The sequence below is a fragment of the Lynx canadensis genome, chromosome C1 (genome assembly GCF_007474595.2).
Source record: "Lynx canadensis isolate LIC74 chromosome C1, mLynCan4.pri.v2, whole genome shotgun sequence".
In the NCBI taxonomy this organism is placed as follows: Eukaryota; Metazoa; Chordata; class Mammalia; order Carnivora; family Felidae; genus Lynx; species Lynx canadensis.
The window spans coordinates 214,156,102-214,175,737 of record NC_044310.1 but is presented as its reverse complement, the minus strand read 5'-3'; the positions used below and the strand labels follow the sequence as shown (position 1 = coordinate 214,175,737).

The following is a 19,636-nucleotide window of genomic DNA, read 5'->3' as shown; positions in this document are numbered from 1 at the left end:
ATCTAGAAGAATTGGAGTCATTATAAAAATATTTCAGATGTAGAACACATTGCCTGAAATAGGCGATAATTGAGGTGGAATCAGAGTTGTTTTTCAGAGTTCCACAATTTTTCAGTGTGTGTGTGTGTGCGTGTGTGTGTGTGTGTGTGTGTGTCTTAAAGATGGAATACATTTTCTCAGGGTTTCAGAGACCTGCCACTTACAGACAATGATACGGATGGTTTGAGAACAACCCCAGGGCTCTTACCATGCCGTGTGCTTCCCTCTCAGGGCTCTCTGAGCCGCCCTGGATCTCAGATTTGGAGAGCCAGCTAGGAGCCACAACAACACGCACCTGCACCCACGTTTTCTGGATGAGACATTGAGGCCCATACTTGCCCAGTGTAAGCAGGTGATTACAGGCAGCAGAAAATGGATATTCAAACCCAAGTCCCCTGCTTCCCAGCCAAACGCCCTTCACTGGACATCGTGCAGGCTTCCGTGAGCTCACAACAACGCCCGGCCAACACTGGCAGTCAGCACTGATACAACCAGGCTGAATCTCCAGTGGATCGTGCCAACCAAAGGGAGCCAGACGCCCGAGGCTCCCTGCCGCGTAGTTCTATCTCCAGGACAGCCAGGCAAAGGCAAATGGGAAATGTACACAGATGGGTGGTCACCAGTGGGTGCGATGGGGGGGGGGTGCCGACTGTAGTGGGGCACAGGGAACTTTTGGGGTGAGAATGTGTCCTGTATCTTGATCAGGGTGGTGGTTACACTAAATGTACACATTCGCCAAAACTCCTAGAACCACACATTAACAAGGGCCAAACCTACTGTGTGTAAATTATACCACCATTTTTAAATTTTTTTTTTTTCAAAGTTTATTTATTTTTGGGACAGAGAGAGACAGAGCATGAACGGGGGAGGGGCAGAGAGAGAGGGAGACACAGAATCGGAAACAGGCTCCAGGCTCCGAGCCGTCAGCCCAGAGCCTGACGTGGGGCTCGAACTCACGGACCGCGAGATCGTGACCTGGCTGAAGTCGGACGCTTAACCAACTGCGCCACCCAGGCGCCCCGATATACCACCATTTTTAAAAAAGCAACCTAGGGGCGCCTGGGTGGCTCAGTCAGTTGAGCATCCGACTTCAGCTCAGGTCACGATCTCGCGGTCCGTGAGTTCAAGCCCCGCGTCGGGCTCTGGGCTGACGGCTCGGAGCCTGGAGCCTGCTTCCGATTCTGTGTCTCCCTCTCTCTCTGCCCCTCCCCCGTTCATGCTCTGTCTCTCTCTGTCTCAAAAATAAATAAATGCTAAAAAAAAAAAAATTTAAAAAAGCAACCTAAAATAATACGTGGTGATGATAAGAATCATCATCTTCAATGCCAAAACCCGGTCTGTGTTCAGGGCCACGACGTGGAGGCCTTGGAGATGCTCTCGGTCAGAGCAGGGAGATGCCCTACTCCTAACAGTCAGCTTCAGACACTCTTCCCAGGAGGTTTTTCAACCGCACACCCCCAAATCAGCATGCCCCAACCCCAAGCGGGCTTTGCTTCCTCTTACCTCGCGGGCAGTGAGCGGCATTGACCTGCCCCGTCGCCCTGGCCCATCGCCGGCCGTTGGGACGGCCCCTCCCTGCTGCTCCCCAAACCTCCGTGTGTCACCGATCCTGTCATTCCTCTTGCACACCTTCCCCGCCCCAGCGTCGACCTGCCACGCCTGGTGATACCTGTGTGATACCTGCCCTCTGGCCTTGGGCCCCCAGCCCAGCCTGCCCGGAGCTCCTGGGGCCCTGCCACCTCCTCACCCACGGTCAGCAAGGACGCGCTCAGAGCTCCCGGGCCTGGTTCAGGGACTTCCACGGACTGGCCCCAGCACAGTTAACTCCTGCCCTGCCTGCTCCCCTGCCAACTGCAGCCACAGGACCTCTGCCCACTTGCTGCCCCCAGATCAAGCTGAGAACAGCCTTAGCACCAGAGTCTCGACCCTTAGGAGGCATAAAGGCAAGGGAAAGGGGGGAGAAGGAGACGTCAGCGAGTCAGGCGTCCTAACATCCTAAAAACCTCAACGGCTTCCGTCTGGACGCGGCCAGCAATGGGCAATTCACGGCCCCTCGCCACCCCCCAGAGCAGCCGCTCGCCTTCCGCCAGCTCTGAAATCCAGAGCTGAAGTCTGTCCTTGCCTGTGGTCTGAATTCGCCCCGCTCCCTGCCCCAGACCCCAGAGAGCAGTTGTGTGACGACCTTGACCTCAGCCCTCCTGGGTCTTCTCTCCCAGCCCGAGCTCAGGGCAGACAGCCTCCCCGTCCATTTGGCCAGAACAGAAGCCTCTCATTCTCTCTCTCTCTCATCCCCTTGCTGGGAATGGAAACCGCCCCTCCTGCCTGCGGGCTGTGGGTTCCTCGCCACGTTTGTAATAAACTCTGCCCTCCCAGGGACTCCTGAGAGGGATGTCCCTCCAGACGTGACCTCTTGGCCACTCGTCTCTGGCCACCTGAAATCACAGCTCTACTGAGGCAAAGGATTGGCCAGCAGGATGGGACCTCTCCAATAGATCCTACAGGGCATACCTAGCATTTAGAGATTGGGACATGAATGCTGGGACTACCGGGGGCTTGCTGGGGTCACGCAGCTGGCCCTGGTGCCGAAGGAGCTCCCTAGGCCCCCACAAGTCGGGTCAAGCTGCCCCAAGGCAGGCCCTTGTCTTAGTGCTCTCTGACCTCTAACCCCTCAACACGTGTTTCGCTTGGCTGATTATTTATGGGCAGGGTCATTAATCAAACATCCTCAGACTTGCAGGCAGGTAGGAAAGGAGGCAACGTCCCAGGACAAACCTCCTGTATCTGTGTCATTAGGCAAAAAAAAAAAAAGATTTAAAAAGATATGCTCTGCCTGGAGCAAGGGAAGCCACCCTCCTGAATATTCTAAGATCACCTGACCACCTGCCCTGAAAGGGACTTGGACTGAGGTGAGGGGAGGAGAAGGGGGTTGGGAACTCACCCGTGAGGAACTCGGAGGGCGGGGCTCGGGGAAGCCGAGCACTAGCGTGAGCAGAGGGGGGCGCTGGGAAGTGGGGTGCCTCAAGTCCAGGTCCCCATTCTTTACGTTTTACAGAGGAAAACAGAGGCAGAAAAGGCGGTTCTTAAGCTTTCCTGAGTCTCTAAAGTCGTTGACCACTCAATAGAAGTTCTGCACCTGTAATCAAGAAAGATGTACCTGCACATGTACCGCCTCTGCATACAATTTAAGGACCACTTAAACCTCCACAGAGTCCGTGGGACCCCAGGTTCTGAACCCTCGGAGGGATGGGAAGCCACAGAGATCGCGAGCGTGCTCTCCTGTCTGCACACCGTCCTAACCGGCGTATGCTCCGCTCAAGGAGCCACCTGGTCCCTCGCCACTCTGAGAGCCCGTACCCTAGAAGGCCCATGTTGGGAAGAAACTGGGGTTTGCCTGGACAGTCCTGGCGTAATCCTATTACACCCCTTTTCCTATGAAGAGAGCCCTGGTTCAGATGATATCCACTATGGTCTCCCCAGAGGGAGAGAACCGTTCTGTTACCCAGGTCGGTGGGGTGGGGGAGGGCTTGTCCCCACAGCAGCCATACATCATCCCATCAGAGAGGCCACTAACCCACAACTAGACCTAGCCACCAGAGGATGGCAAGAGGTTTGTCCTTGCAGGATTCAAGTTTTGCATCCCCGAATTCACTGTTGTGTGACCACTACTCGCTGATGGCCCTTTTGAGTTTCCGCAAGACTTTAGTTTTGAGTCTGTTCACACGTCTTCCCTTTCTTTGCTTTGGTTTCCTGGAGTTCTCCTGTTTTTGCACTCTCTCTCTTGAATGACTCAGAAGATGTTTACTTGAAAGCTAGTTATACAAGCCACTTGAAGCATTTTCCCCAAAGCACATCCTATGAATAGAATAAACAAACTTCAATTCTAAAATGATACTGGAGTGCATCCATAATTGCAGTGGTTAAACTGTAATTTTCATTGACAAAGACACAGCCACCCAGATATGCAGATTATTCCAAATTTCATCAAATCCGAATGGGAGTGGAAGGCCAGACTCTGAATGGACTATTTAGCCCCGATGACCCTAACTGCAAAGTGTTCTCTTTCTATTCCAAAGCGCTCAAACCGATGGAGCTGGAGAAGATATCTGAAGGTTTGAAAAAGCCCTGGAAGAAACTGATGAGTGGTCCTCGGGAGACTGATGACGAACGGGCCAAGGTGAGACCCGACGTAGCCTCAGAAGAGGCGATGCCCCACGCCCTGGACCGAGAGACACAAGACACAGAAGCCCACGGCTTCATCCGAATTCAGAGAAACTCCATCTTCAATCGCTCCATGAGACGCAGAAGCAAAGGCAAAGCCAGAGACGCTCCTGAACAGAACACCCGCCACCCGGCAGGTCAGTACCATGGGCCGCTGGCACAGCTGTCCCTTGACACGCAGGTGAAGCCATCAGGGCTGAAAGGCCCTGATGAAAATAAAGAAGAATAAGAGGGCTTGCAACCTAGCAAGGACAGGTCCATTAAAGGAAACATTTTGAAGTTGTTACCTAAAGAATTCAAATTCCCCCAAGATGATGATGAGGGTCCTTCAGGAGAAAGTGTTGACCCAAACTGTAAGATAAGACTGGCTTCTATCGAAAAGAGACAGCTTGCTCTAGGACTCAACAGAACACCCAGATGTGCACGCATCCCAGCAGGGAGGCTTGGAGGTGTCCACATTTGGGTGCATCAGGGGACAGGAGTTTCCTGAGTGGTGACATCTCACCCTTGTTCTCTCACTGGTGCTGCGACGGCCAGAGCTCCTGCTGTCCTGGGAATATCTGAGATGAATACCTGGGGAATAGCTTTGCAGCTGGATCCCTTAATCTTTTAACCCAGCTCCTAGTATATCTGCCCGAAGTATATTTTATCTGCCCGAAGTGTATTTCTTGAGCAGAATGAAGCTCAGAAACTTTTACAAACGGGGGAGTTGTCAGAGCTACGACTGAAATACTATATTCGTGGAAGCTGGGTGGACGGTACATTATATTACTCTCTTGACTTTCGTGTGTGTTCGAAAATCTTAATAAATTAAAAGTTAGAAACACACCCACACGCAAAGGAAGTTAGAGTCTCTGCCCTTGACGGACCCACAATATTGTGATGATGTCATTCTACTGCAAGTGACGCATCATACAAGAGAGGTAACGGCAAAAAACGAGACCCTTCTGGTGGGGTTAGGAAAGATTCCTCAAAGAAGATGATATTTTAGACGAGTCATGAAGGGTGCATAAGGACATGGCCAGAGAGAGAACAGGAGCTAACTTGGCTGAGCACTTGTAGGTACTCAGTGCTAAGGGTGCCCTTACCATACCCATTTCACAGATTAAAAAAAACAAACCCTGAAGCAAACGGAAATTGAGTCACTTACCCTAAATCACACAGCTAGTGAGTGGCCGGGCTTGAACTGGAGTTTAGATCCTTCTAGTCCCAAAGCCTGTGCATGGGGAGAAGGGGTTAGGGTGGCTCTCTCTAACAGAAATGTAACGCAAGCCACGTACATCATTTAAAATTTTCCAGGGGCCACATTTAAAAAGGAAAAAGAAATGGCTAATATTCATTTTAACATGTTAGTGAACACAATGCATCCAAAATATTATCGTTCTATCATGTAGTCAATAATCAATATAAAAAATTTGTAATAAGACATTTTGCATTTTTTTTGCACTCAGTCTTTAAAATCTGTTGAGTATTTTATACTTATGGCCCCTCTCAATTTGCATGCTCAGTTTTCACTGGAAATATTTGATCTGGATTTAGCTTTCATAAAATGTACAGTCAGAAAAAGATTTACATATCCAGATTGTTCCAAATATCCTTAAAAGTTTTCCAATAACTGAACTGAGTATCAGTTTTTACATTTCAATTTAAACGAATTTAAGTCTTAAAAAAATGAAGAATTTACTTCCTGGGTCACACCAGCCACGTTTCAAATGCATAACGGCCACACGTGGCTGACAGTGGCCCAGGGATGGCACAGGGTTAGAGCACGACAAGCAGACAGAAAAGCAGATACGGCTGCCCAAGGCCAGGGGCCGGGGGTCTTTCTGAGCAGAGGCAAAGGCGAGTATCTGAGGTGAGGCTGGAGAGGGGACCCAGGTCAGGGGGGAAAGAGTTTGTGGCTTCTCAAGCCCAGTCGGGAACCCTGACGCCCATGTAGACTAGAACAGGGTCGCTTCGCTTCTTGCCATCATCATAGCTGCCATTTATGTCCAGACCATAAGGTTTTCATCAGACTCAGAGTTGTATTTTTAAAATGACTCCCTGTTTCCCCTCCCTGCAGTTAACTCCTAAGACAGCCCAGAGCTTTCTGATGTCCAAGGAGAAAATGCCCCCCCTGCTCTCGCTGGGGGGAGCGCACAAGCCGGCCAATGGCGCGGGGCTTCTCCTCCCCTCCCACACAACAAAAGAAGGCTTGTGCTCCCAGTTCACAGTTTGTGACTTAGGTGTGCGAGGTCAGCTGAATGGGTGCCCTTTCAAAGTCACACCAGAACACTGACTGACCACCCACCTACCGGCGGTCTGACGCCCCAGGGGAGGGAACTTGACTTATTTAATATCGATTAGGACTTGCAAAGTGACGTGTTAAAAGATTGACACGTTGCAAATGATTTTTTGTTCGGTAGAAACAGTAACACCAATGGTTCTGGTTTTACTGCCCTCTCAGACATTAACCAGGTTTGTATCTAAGTTTGCAATCCCATTTCCAATATTCTTTTTTCCACTGAGTGCATCTGCACGTGTGTGTGTGTGTGTGTGTGTGTGTACATGCATGTGAAGTTTCTTGCATCATAATTATAATTTTTGTAGAGATGGCGTGCCAGGTCACCAAATACGTGCAAGCCGTGGCAAATTCCCCTCCAGGGGCGTGACCGGAAGAAAGCCCTCTTCCCTCCTTCTTCCCTCCTGGGGTGAAGCTGCTACTATGCAGAGAGAATTGCCTGAAAGGGGGAAGATGCACGTTTTCTAGCTCTCTGCCTTTCTTAAATGTCACAGGTTCACTGGAAAATGCACAGTCTGTGGATAAGCCCCTGACCGTGAATGTCCCCCAGGGCAGAATGCCTCGGTGGAGAACCCCAGTACAGCCAGACCCAGGAGCCAAGAGAACAAGGTAAGAGAGGGCAAATCAGAGGAGGGGCCAGTTCATGACAAGATGTATCAGGACCGGTTGGTGCAAAGTACGGACAGCTGCAAGGATGTCTTATGTGTGTTTGTTTTTTTTTTAAGTAATTTTTATTTGCCTGTGTTTAAAAAAAAAAAAACAAAACTTCACCATCTCCTTTAAAAAAAAAAATAACCCATTGTTACTCTTCCATCATAAAACTGGGAAATTGTAGACATTACTGATTTCGAGAAGTAGAAAAGGAAAATCCCTGTGTGGTGCCACCACCCAGAGAGGCATTAATATGTTGTATCTGTTGCAAGGTGCTTTTTCCTGTATGTTTTATGCCTATTTTCTCTCCATAAAGTAGGATCTTCCTATATATCCTGTCTTCAAACCTACTTAATAGTGTATCACAAACCCTTCTGCATGTTACTAAATATTTTTCTACACAATTATTCAATGGCTATAAAGTAATCTATAGTATGATAGGATTATAATTCATTAATCATGTTATGGTTGTTGGATGTTTGGGTATTGTAGCAGCTAGGACTAAATTTAGCTGCTTGTAACCAAAAAACACAGCTTAGAATGACAGAGATCTATTTGACTCTTGAGTGAAAGAAGCCTGGGGGGTTGTGACAGCAACTACTTCATGCCTTCAGCTATCAAGGTGGCTGCCAGAGCTCCGGCCATCACAGCCATAGTTTAGATGGCAGGAAGAAGAAAAGCAGAGGGTGGTGGGGACTCGTGGTGGCCTACTCTGTTCTCCTCTTATGGAGCTTCCCTGAAGCCCACTCAACTACTGGTGCTTACATCTCATTGGCCCAAACTGACTGGGTCACACGGCCACCTCCATTTGCACGCCAGGAAAGCCGGGAAATGTATCTCTTTCAAACCAGGTCTGTTTCCACCTCCGGAAATTGGCTCCACACCAAGGAATAAAAGAGAATGGATACGGGGGAGGCAACAGCAATGTCCAATCCAAGGGAGTTCCAATTTTTTGCTGGTCTATAAGCCACACTATGAGAAATATCGTCGTAGCAAAATCCTGACACCCATTCCTCCTTATTTCCTTAAGTTCTTAGAAACTTCGCACCTTCTACAAATCCCGGGTTACAGGGAAGTCGTGTTCCCATATTTGTACTGGGGAAGTACGGGATAGACATCCTGTCGCAGAAACAGGTGGTGGGCATTCTTTTGCTCCCTGACACGGCTTTGACCACGGGCCCTTGATTATACATATAATTTAATCATTTAAATACATAACTTAATAAAAAATATATACACGGACCTATTTCACTTACATGTAATTATATAATAAAGGCAGCTGCCTCCTGTTGCGTGTGTTTGGGCTTAAGAGCCAAAGAACGACACCGCAAATATCTTCCCACCCACACAGGACGCTCAAGAGATGGTGGGGGAAGTCACTCTTAGCTCATCCCTCTTGTCCAGGGGTCAGCAGGAGTGACAGTGCAAATATTTCACAAGCAGGGCCCAACTGCTGTCCCAGAGGGGCAGCGGAAGACCCTGGGAGTAGGGGAAAGGGAAAGGACTCAGGACATGGCTCTTTCCCAAGCAGCACACAAATGTTTCCATATTTTCACAATCAATAAAAAAGAGGGTGAGGCTAAGGAGACTGGTTACCAGGCTTTGTTTTTGCTGGGGGATCATTGTCAGAGTTCCGGGAGCTGCCCACACCTTCCCACGGGGGTTCCCCCTTGTAGTTGCTGGGGCTCCCTGGAGAGACAGAGCCAGCAGGATGTGGAGAGAGAGGGTGGGGGACGTTCCATGTAAGGAACTGGTTCACAGTTGTGGAGGCTTGATGAGTGCAGAATCCGCTCGGTGAGTCTGGGGCCGGAGACTCAGGGAAGAGCCACAGTCGGAGTCCAGAGGAGGCCCGCCGCACAATTCCTTTTTGCCCTGTGAGGTTACTTAGTCTTTGTTCTGTTAAGACCTTCAACTGTTTAGATGAGGCCCACCCACATTATGGAGGATAAACTGCTCTGCTCAAAGTCCACTGACTTAAGTGTTAATCTCAAAAAACATCTTCACAGAAACACCCAGAATGATATTTGACCAAATATCTAGGCACCACGGCCCAGCCAAGTTGACACCTGAAATCAACCATCATATCCCCCATTTTCACCCTAGTGAGGGGGGTTTCAAGAGATCTCTGTAAACGGGGGGTGGGGGGGGAGCGGTGTGGAACACAAGGACCAGAACCTGGTTTGCTCCTGGAAACATCTAGAGATGAGCTGGCTGACGGCCTCATGGGAGGGGTGGGGAGAGGGCAGAGCAGGGAGTGAGGGGCATCTACCCCAAAGGCAAGGCAGGGGCACATGTTTTCTTGGAGCCAAGTATAGATCTCAAGGGAGGGGACCAGCCATGAATCACTTTGAAAAGGACTCCACCCAACACGGCTTCCTGCTAGGGGCCAGGTGGATCTTGGCAGAAAGCAGCCGAAAGTGGCCGGCTCGAGAGCTTTGCACCCGCCAGAGAACCATGGCCAGAGACCCCCCGTGAGGTATCTCCAAGGAGCTCCCCACAAGTGCCCCACTTTGAGGGCCCAAACAGCAGCTGGGGGGGGGGGTGGGCAGGAGACGACAGGGCAGGAAGCAGAAGATTCCCAGCTGTGGCCGGCACTGGGAGAAGAGAGGCGCCCAGAAATAACGTTGGGGTGCACTTCTGAACACCTAGGGAAAGAGAGCATTTGTTGGTAACCCAAGAGTGACCAGAAGAGCTTTGCACGTGGTCTGCCTGAGATTTCACGCAAGGCCAAGCACAAGCAGATGGAATTGGGGCTGGAGAGGAAGCCTGGGGACCCTTCCTGTTTGCACCCTCCCCAGTCCAGGGGGTCCCTGCGCACACCTCCGTCTTGTGACCTAGTGAGGACGGAGGTTCTGGAGAGCTTACGTAGGTGGATCTCAGGATCCCCACTGTGAGATTTGTTTCTGTTATGTTCTCTGAACTAGATACCTGTGGCAGGGTAAGTCACAATGTATCCGCTCTGGAAAAGTTTTCTAGAGGAAAACCTCCTGATGGGCCATCGGGCTCCCAGGGCTTGAGCTATTGTTTTTTTGTTTTTTTGTTTTTTAAGTTTTTATTATTGATTTCTGAGAGAGACAGAGTGCGAGTGCGGGAGGGGCTGAGAGAGAGGGAGACACAGAATCCAAAACAGGCTCCAGGCTCCCAGCTGTCTGCACAGAGCCTGACGCGGGGCTTGAACCCACGAACCGTGAGATCATGACCTGAGCCAAAGTCAGACGCTTAACCGACTGAGCCACCCAGGGCCCCAAGCTATTGCTTTTAAAGGTAAAAACCAAAATGTAAGTTTCTCCTGGGAAATGTTACCCTTCGACGGTCAAGAAGCTACCACATCAGGATGCGTTAGATGTGACACGTCTGAGATAACATTTGTGGGTGCCGTGCACGAGGACCATCCATTCTCTTCTATTCCTCTGCTCACGCCTCATTTCACTAGGCACCCCAGCATTTGGAGGCTCGGACCTTTATGTAAAGTAATGTGATCCCTGCTCTGGCCCACATCCTGTGTCCCCACCTTCGCACGCCGTGTCCCTCATTCAGAGTGCCCTGGTTCCATAAGTCCAGTTGTCTCTCGCTATGTTTCCACAGACACATTCCCAGGGCCTGTAGCTACCCGTTCCTGCTGGACGCCCTTTTATTCTAAGTTGGGAAAATAACTCTGTCACCTAGATTCGTGCATGTAAATGCAGGTTTTGTGATCCAAATTTAACAGAGGACAGAAGAAAACAGAAAAGGAAAGGAAAGAACCCTCCATGGTACAAAGGCTGGAAACAACTGAGGAGGGACTAGAGCGTCTACCTCATGCAGGGCCCCAAATGGTTTCCCCCTCTTTTCTGTAATTGCTACTATAGTTAGTGTCTTCGTAAAGGTAATTTTAAAGGGACTCATTGAAGGAAATTTTACATTACAACAAAACGTGCAAATCTTGGGCACACGGTGTGATGAATGTATTAGTCAGCTCAGTTGCTGTAACAAAATAGCACAGATTGGGTGCTTAAACAGCAGACGGCGATTTTCTCCTCATTCTGGAAATTTGAAGCCCAAGATCAGGGTGCCACTGTGGTCAGACTGTGGGAGGGCTCTCTGCCTGGCTTGCGAACAGCTGCTTTCTCATAGGTCCTCACGTCGTGGACAGAGAGGGGGAAGCAAGGTCTGGCCTCTTCCTCTTCATGGGGGCTCCACCCTCATGACCTCATCTAAACCTAATTCCAAAGGTCCTACCTCCAAATACCATCACGTGGGGGTTAGGGCTCTAACGTGTGAATTTGAGAGGGGTGGGGGACACGATTCAGTCGACAGCAATACATTTTTACATACATATACACCCACTTGACCATTGTTACATAAAAAAATTCAACTGAATGATTTTAAAGGTCTGATTGGCTTTACTGATCCATTCCTGAATCAGGCAGCACCCCATCCCGCAAGTAGAGGGCAGCTCTGAAGGGCGCTACAACGGAAGGGTTTTTCAAGGCAAGACGAGAATATCATAAACAGGAAGAAAGGATTATTTCAGGAGAGGTCACCTTCATTTGGGGACAAAAGGGTTTCAGTTGGTGGATTACCTCATCTTCCTTTAGGGGGTGAAGAGGGCCCAGGTGACAGATTATCTTATCCGTGCTGATCAAAAACTTCCTGGCTGACCAGGTACAGGCTATAGTCCTGGGGTCTTGAAACTCCCATTAGGTTAAATGTTGAATCTTGGTTTAATGACTTAGGGTCTTAACCTCAGTGGCACCATCTTGGGCCTGTGATTTTCTTTTTAACACCATCACACCATCAACCAGACCAAAAACAACATTTCCATTGGCCCATGAGTCTCCCTAAGACTCTTTTTTTTTTTTTTCTGGTCAATACCTAGCCCTCTCACACATCACCATTTTCTGACCTCCATGACCATTTGCTTAGTTTTGCTGGTTCTTGACCCTCATGGGAATGCGATCGATCACACGGTGTGCACGCAATGCTGTCTGACTTTCTGAACATATTTTTTCCAGATTCATCAGTGTATCTACATCAGATTGCTCTTTTATTGCTGAGAAGTATCACCACCATTTGTTTACCCGTCTTTATGTTGGATATTTGGATTGTTTCCAGTTTTCGACTATTACGCATAAAGTTGCTGTGAACATTCTCAGACACGTCTTTTTGTGAATGCATGTAGTTGTTTCTCTTGGTGTATGCCCAGGAGTCGAAGTGCTGAGTTTTAGGATAGGTACGTGCTTAACAGTATTAGAAGAGCCAAATAATTTTTCAAAACAGTTGTACTATTCCACACTCCTACCAGCAAGGTATCAAAATACTGGTCACACCAGGTGCTGGCCAACTCTGCACCTGTTCTGATATACTGAAGTTCCTCAATGTGGTTTTAATTTGTATGTTGCTGATGACAAATGATGTTGAATCCCTTTTCGTATACTCATTGGCCATTCACATATCTTCTTTTGTGAAGTTCCTCTTCAAGTCTTTTGTGCATTTTTTAAAATTTTATGTTTTTAATTTTTAGTAATTCTTTATATATCTTGAAGACAAGTCCTTGGTCAAATATAGATAGATATAGATATAGATATAGATATAGATATAGATATAGATATAGATATAGATATAGATATAGATATAGATATAGATATGGATATTCTACCAGTCTGGGGCTTCTCTTTTAATATTCTTGTCCTTTAATGATCAGAAATTTTCATCTTGATGAAGACTAATTTATCAATTTTTTCCCTTGCTTTTCCTTTTCCATCCTAAGAGATATTTGACTACTTCGAAGTCATAAAAATATTCTATGTTTTTCTTATAAGAACGTTATACTTTGGGGTGCCTGGGTGGCTCAGTCAGCTGGGCATCTGACTCTTGATTTTGGCTCAAGTCATGATCTCGTAGTTAGTGGGTTTGAGCCCCACATCCGGCTCTGCCACTGCTTGGGATTCTCCCTCTCTCTCTGTCTCTCTCTCTCTGTCCCTCCTCCACTCCCTCTCTCTCTCTCAAAATAAATAAACAAACTTAAAAAAAAAAAAGAGCTTTATACTTTTAGCTTTCCCATTTAGGTCTGTGCTCCATATGCATACAAGTTGCTCTAGAGTCATTTATTTATTTATTTAGTAGATTTTTAAAAATTTTTATTTATTTTTGAGAGAGAGAGAGAGAGAGAAAGACAGAGTGCAAGCAGGGGAGGAGCAGAGAGCAAGAGGGAGACACAGAATCCGAAGCAGGCTCCAGGCTCTGAGCTGTCAGCACAGAGCCGGATGCAGGGCTCAAACCCACGAACTGTGAGATAATGACCTGAGCCGAAATCAGACGCTTAACTGACTGAGCCACTCAGGCGCCCACCACCCCCCCCCCCAAAAAAAAAATCCGCTGACTGCAGACATGTGGATCTTTTCCGGACTTTTATTCTGTTTTATTGATCTAAGTGTCTTTCCTTATGCCAATATCACACTGACTTAAATACTGTAGCTTTATACTAAGTCTTAAAATCTGGTAGTGAAAGCTCTCCTACTTTGTTCTTTTTAAAGATTGTCTTGGATATTTTCAGTCCTTTGCATTTCCATATAAATTTTAGAATCAGTTTGTCAATTTCTAAAAAAAAAAAAAAATGTCTGCCAGGATTTTGGTTAAGATTGCATCGTCTCTCTATATAAATTTGGATATCACTGACACCTTAATATTAGCACCTTAAATTGTTCAATCTATGAACATGTCCTAACCTTCTGTTTATTTAGATTTTTTTTAAATTAACCCAGCAACCATTTGCAGTTTTTAGCATTGACGATTTACACATATTTTAATCGCATTGTTCTGAGGATTTTAATGCTTTTGATCCTATTTTAAATGCCAGTGTTTTGTAATTTCACTTTTCAATTGTTCACTGGTAGTATGTTCACATACAATTAATTTTTGCATAGCTACCTAGCATCCTGTGACCTTGATACATCACTTATTAGCTCTAATTATTTGTATATTTCTTTGATTTTTCTATGCACACAACACTGCCATCCGTGAATAAAGATGGCTTTAGTTCTTCTTTTCCCCCAAGTTTCATGCGTTCTCCTTGTTTTTTCTTGCTTTATTGCAGTGGCAAAGTCTCCATTACAAGGCTGGATAGACGTGCTGTGAGTAGATATCCCTGTTTTAGGTCCTGGTCAAGAATGCTTTGATTGCAAAGACCAGAAACCTACTTAAACGTGTTCAAGTAGAAGAGGGATATTGAATAACTTAAATTTGTTCAAGTAAAAAAAAGATGCTGGAATCCTGAAGAATCCAAGTATAAAAGATAAAACCCAGCTTTACAGAGATGGAAAAGCTATCAGGAACCAGAGCCACTTTCTGGTTAGAAGGCCACGGAAGGCCACGGCCTCCATTCCTCTCTACTTCTCTCTATGGACTGCTCTATTCTCCTGCTCTCCCCCAGACCAGCTTCTTCTCACTGCCTATCAGCTGGTGCATGACCCAAAATGGCAGATATGGACAGTATGACCTTTCAGTTTGGTTCTCCACAGCTAGTGGATACCTCCTTTTGTGTCTCTCAGAGAGAAAGACTTTCGAAAGAAAAGAATCTGGTTGGCCAAATGTTTATCGCTGGGCCAATCGCTTAAAAGAATAGGAGGTAGGATCAATGGGGCCATTCCCAGGTATCACAGGGAACCATGTTTGGGAGTATCTTGGAGATGTCTGCGAAGGATAGCCAGGCACCCAAAACACACCCAGTGTAGTAGAGTCTGGGTCTCCTGCACACGAGGCTGCCAAAGGGGACACGAGTAAGGTAAGGAGCAGCAAAATGCAGGTAGGAACAGTAGGGACTGGAGGCAGTAGATTAGAAGACTGAGGTCCTCTGAAACTCAGAGTGGCCCAGGAACCAGTCCTCCAGTTTGCAAGAAGCTTGGACGGTGCTGCTCTGGAGTGTGTGACCTTCTTAGTCAGTGCCTGCCCCCAGAGGTGAATTGTCCACAACACACCCAAGGGTGTCCTGCAAGTCTTCTTTCATAGGCCAGTGACAGCAGTGTCACAGGGCTGCTGAACCAGAGGGAAGCACAATTACTGTGGACAAATGTGCTATAAAGAGGGGTGCAGGAAGGGAACTAACATTTGTTGAGTGCCTTTATGTGCATCAGCTCTTTAAATTCTCTTATCATGGGGTGCCTGGGTGGTTCAACCAGATAAGCATCCGACTCCGGCTCGGGTCATGATCTCATGGGTTCATGAGTTGGAGCCCCGTATTGGGCTCTGTGCTGACAGCTCAGAGCCTGGAGCCTGTTTCAGATTCTGTGTCTCCCTCTCTCCGACCCTCCCCAGCTCGTGCTGTCTGTCTGTCTGTCTCTCTCTCTCTGTCTCTCTTTCGGTCAAAAATAAATACTAAAACAATTTTAAAAAATAAATCCTTGGGGCGCCTGGGTGGCGCAGTCGGTTAAGCGTCCGACTTCAGCCAGGTCACGATCTCGCGGTCCGTGAGTTCGAGCCCCGCGTCGGGCTCTGTGCTGACTGCTCAGAGCCTGGAGCCTGTTTCCGATTCTGTGTCTCCCTCTCTCCCTGCCCCTCCCCCGTTCATGCTCTGTCTCTCTCTGTCCCAAAAATAAATAAACGTTGAAAAAAAAAAATTAAAAAAAAAAAATAATAAAATAAATCCTTATTGTTATCCCCATTTCACAGACAAGAAAACTAAGACTCAACAAAAGTTGGTAACTAGGTCACCTGTGCACAGCCGGTGAGACAATTAGACCATGAACCCCGGGCCCCACACGCCATGATCTCTCACTTCCCAGGCTGCCCCAGATGAAAGTCCTGCCAGGATAAACTTGGCTGTAAGAAGGAGGGTGTTCCTATTAACCTCACAGGGGCAAAGTCAGGAGGCACAGGGAGCCTCCTCTCTCTAGTCCACTGCCAGCTTGGTCCCTTAGGGGTTCTCTCAAGTCAAAGCATTGCACATTGGGTCTTTACTATTGCTGCAATGTCACAAATCAGGGTTCTAGTCCCAGAAATCATGTCGTATCATAAACTACCAAATGGACAGATAGATAGATAGAACAGAACTCAAACATGAACTTTTATAAATTGACATTTCTACATCAAATTAAGCTACATTATACAATTTCATGTGAACACTTTTTCTGCATGAACCGAGCAGGCTGATGCTTAAAATATTTGTCCACTGATCGTCCAACCAAAAATACCCTTGTCTTTTCCTGGCAGTGCTCTGAGGGAACTGCAGGAGTTCATTATTCCACGGATGGTCAGTCTGCATTAAACATTAGAATCACCCCGGGGCTGACACTCAGGGGGAAGATGGAGGCAGCCTCACTAAGTGTTAACAACTCTGCTCCAGCTGGTTCAGCCAGACCCTCCTGACTATTAAATACTGTGACCATTATTCCTGGATCCATTTCCCAAATGGTCACTGTCATCAAATCCTTCATCGCCACCGAAGAGTCATGCATGGCACCGTGAGTCTTTGAGTGCTGACGCAGGGCAAGGAACAGTTTCCATATTGGAAACTGTACATGTTTCCATGGAAATGTGCAAGTTCCAGGTACCATAACCCTGGGGGCAGCTTGTCAGATGTTCATCAGTGCTAGTTTGGGTTGTTCCTAGGAGAGTCAGAGTCTTCACAAACTGTAAATGCCTATTTACTGAATAACTGAAAGAAATACTGAATCACTTCAGGTCTGGGTCTGCCTCTTTTATTTTTTTTTTTAATTTTTTTTAACGTTTATTTATTTTTGAGACAGAGAGAGACACAGCACGAATGGGGGAGACACAGCAGAGAGAGAGGGAGACACAGAATCGGAAGCAGGCTCCAGGCTCTGAGCCATCAGCCCAGAGCCCGACGCGGGGCTCGAACTCGCGGACCGCGAGATCGTGACCTGAGCTGAATGAAGTCGGACGCTTAACCGACTGAGCCACCCAGGCGCCCCCGGGGCTGCCTCTTTTATTCAAGGAAACTACTTTCTTTCGAGCTTCGCCATTAGTCAGTCATTTGAGACAATACGGGAGCTGAAGAAATGCAGGCTGACTGTAGTCAAGCCTCTACTGATGTATGAGAAACACAGGAAAGAGAGAAACAGGAACAACATAGTACAGATGCATTCAGCAAAATCCAAACAGGACAAATGACCCAATTTCTCAACAAAGTGCAAGGAGAAAAGAAAGGGATATTAACCAACTGCTCCGTGTAGACCCCATGTGAATCCTGTTTCGGACAAACACTCTGGGAAGGAAAGGTTCAACGCAATCAGGGAAATATTCTCAATGGGGCTTGCTTCAAAATAATCCCAGGAAGGAGTGGGTAGGAGTAGAGATGCAAGAAAATAAGTCAATCATCCATTGCTGTTGGAGGTGGGCGGTAAGTCCTTAGACAGTTCCTTAGAGTTTTTGTCTACTTTAGTGTCTGTTTGAAATTGCCCGTAATAAAAAGTTTAATTTTTATTAGGGTTAGTTTTTTGAAAGCTGATTAAAAAAAAAAAAAAAAGAGAAGAAATAGGCAGGAGCTGAGGTAAAGCAATCCTCCAGTCCTGTCCCACTCCTGCCCATGTGCCCCTTTCCAGAAGGTTGGGCAGAATCATCAGCTCTCACCGCTGGCCATGGTGGCCTGGGGGGCATTCACTGTAGAGTCCTTGCAGGCAGGAAAATGGCAAGTTTTGCTCCCTCCTAAGTACCTAGCACACATCTGACAGACCAGAGGCACTCAATATTTGCAAACGACTAATGAAGATTGATGAATGAATGAATGCATGCATGCATGCAGTTTCCCCGGGCAGAGGTTTGTACCCGGGAACCTGACGACATGCCTGTGCAGACTGGTCCAGCAGTGGCCCAAGAACGGGCAGATTAAGGTTCTTGCAAAGCCAGGTTCCAATGTCACCAGGATGGGAGCACCTGGGTGGCTCAGTCAGTGAAGTGCCTGACTTTGGCTCATGTCATGATCTCCTGGTTCGTGAGTTTGAGCCCCGCATCTGGATCTCTACCGAAAGCACAGAGCCTGCTTCAGATCCTCTGTCCTCCTTTGTCTCTGCCTCTACCCCGCTGGTTCTCTCTCTCCCTCCCTCTCTCTCTCTCTCTCTCTCTCAAAAATAAATAAACTTAAAACAAACAAACAACAACACAAACAACATCACCAGGATGGATAAATACTCCCTGCAGCTTCGGCAAAAAAATGCAACATCTCTAGCGCACAGGGATTTGCCTGCCCAGCTGCCTTTTGGAAATAACGCACTTTCCCACCTCCCCCAGCAAGAGAGGAGGCCCAACGCCCTCAACACTAAAAATGCAAATAGAGCTTCATAATTAATTTCCTCTCTGGCTTCCCCCCACCCGGGCACTGGCTGAGGCCCCCCGGATTGCCCACCCAGTCAGTCTGTGGACCATAAACAAAAGACAGGAAAGCATTCAGAGGATCTCAGGCCACTTGGACATGGTGACGGAAGAGGTTTGAATTTTCGATCTCTGAAATTGTTTCTATTTTTACACCGTCTCAGAACAAATACAACTGTGACTTATGTTTCACAGTTTATGCAGCTAATTTCATATACTTCTGACAGCTATATCTTATTTTCAGCCGTTCTAAACTTTTTCCCCATTGGGAAGTTGAAGTTGCATATTCCCTACTTCCCCACAAGGCCTCCTTGACGTGGGCTGGGGGGGACAAGTGGCTCTGGGTGGGGGTGGGGTTCGAGATGGGCGTGGTCCTCCCACTCCGGCCCCGCCCTCTTTCCCCGCCCCACCCAGAAGTGACAGGCTCAGGAACCAGCCAGCAGCTCAGATCTTAAGGGGTCATGTGGACAGTTTCTTGGCCTTGCTGACCCCCTTAACTTTTTTTTTTTTTTTAATTTTTTTTTTCAACGTTTATTTATTTTTGGGACAGAGAGAGACAGAGCATGAACGGGGGAGGGGCAGAGAGAGAGGGAGACACAGAATCGGAAACAGGCTCCAGGCTCTGAGCCATCAGCCCAGAGCCCGACGCGGGGCTCGAACTCACGGACCGCGAGATCGTGACCTGGCTGAAGTCGGACGCTTAACCGACTGCGCCACCCAGGCGCCCCAAACTTTTAAAATAACAGTAATAATGGCCTTTGGGCTAGGCTTGGAGCATGGATTTTACCCACTCATAATTACATCTTCAGTGTTTTAAACTACTGACACCTTCCCACTTGTTAAATGGTCCACTGGGGTTAATTTTGCCTAATTTTGCTGATTCTGGTCCATCTCAGCTGTCATTCATTTTCAAACTTCCTTACTTTGCCCTTGTATCTTCCTTCTAATTTTCTCTCTATTTTAATCACATTTTAAATGTTTTCCTTTAGTGTTTGACTTTTATAATGATTACCACTATTAAAATTCATGGCTTCTGAATTTTATGAATTTTAATGTCAAATCCCTTCTTTTCCTTTTATTTTACTTGTATCTTACCATTTACATTCCCTAAGCTTCTGGGGTTTTGTTGGCTTTAACTTATTG

General features: G+C 47.4%; 1 protein-coding gene across 3 annotated transcripts in view; it reads left to right on the top strand.

The window, feature by feature from the left end:
• NGEF (neuronal guanine nucleotide exchange factor) overlaps positions 1-19,636 on the top strand; it is a 108,659-nt gene that overhangs the window by 30,272 nt on the left and 58,751 nt on the right. For 2 of the 3 annotated variants that reach the window (XM_030326479.1, XM_030326477.1), the window contains exons 1-2: positions 4,112-4,394; positions 7,033-7,147. In XM_030326479.1, coding sequence (XP_030182339.1) covers positions 4,124-4,394; positions 7,033-7,147 — 386 coding nt within the window. In that variant the 5' untranslated portion in view covers positions 4,112-4,123. Of the gene's footprint in view, positions 1-4,111; positions 4,395-7,032; positions 7,148-19,636 lie in introns of those variants that run through there. The other variant, XM_030326480.1, reaches the window with a different exon arrangement.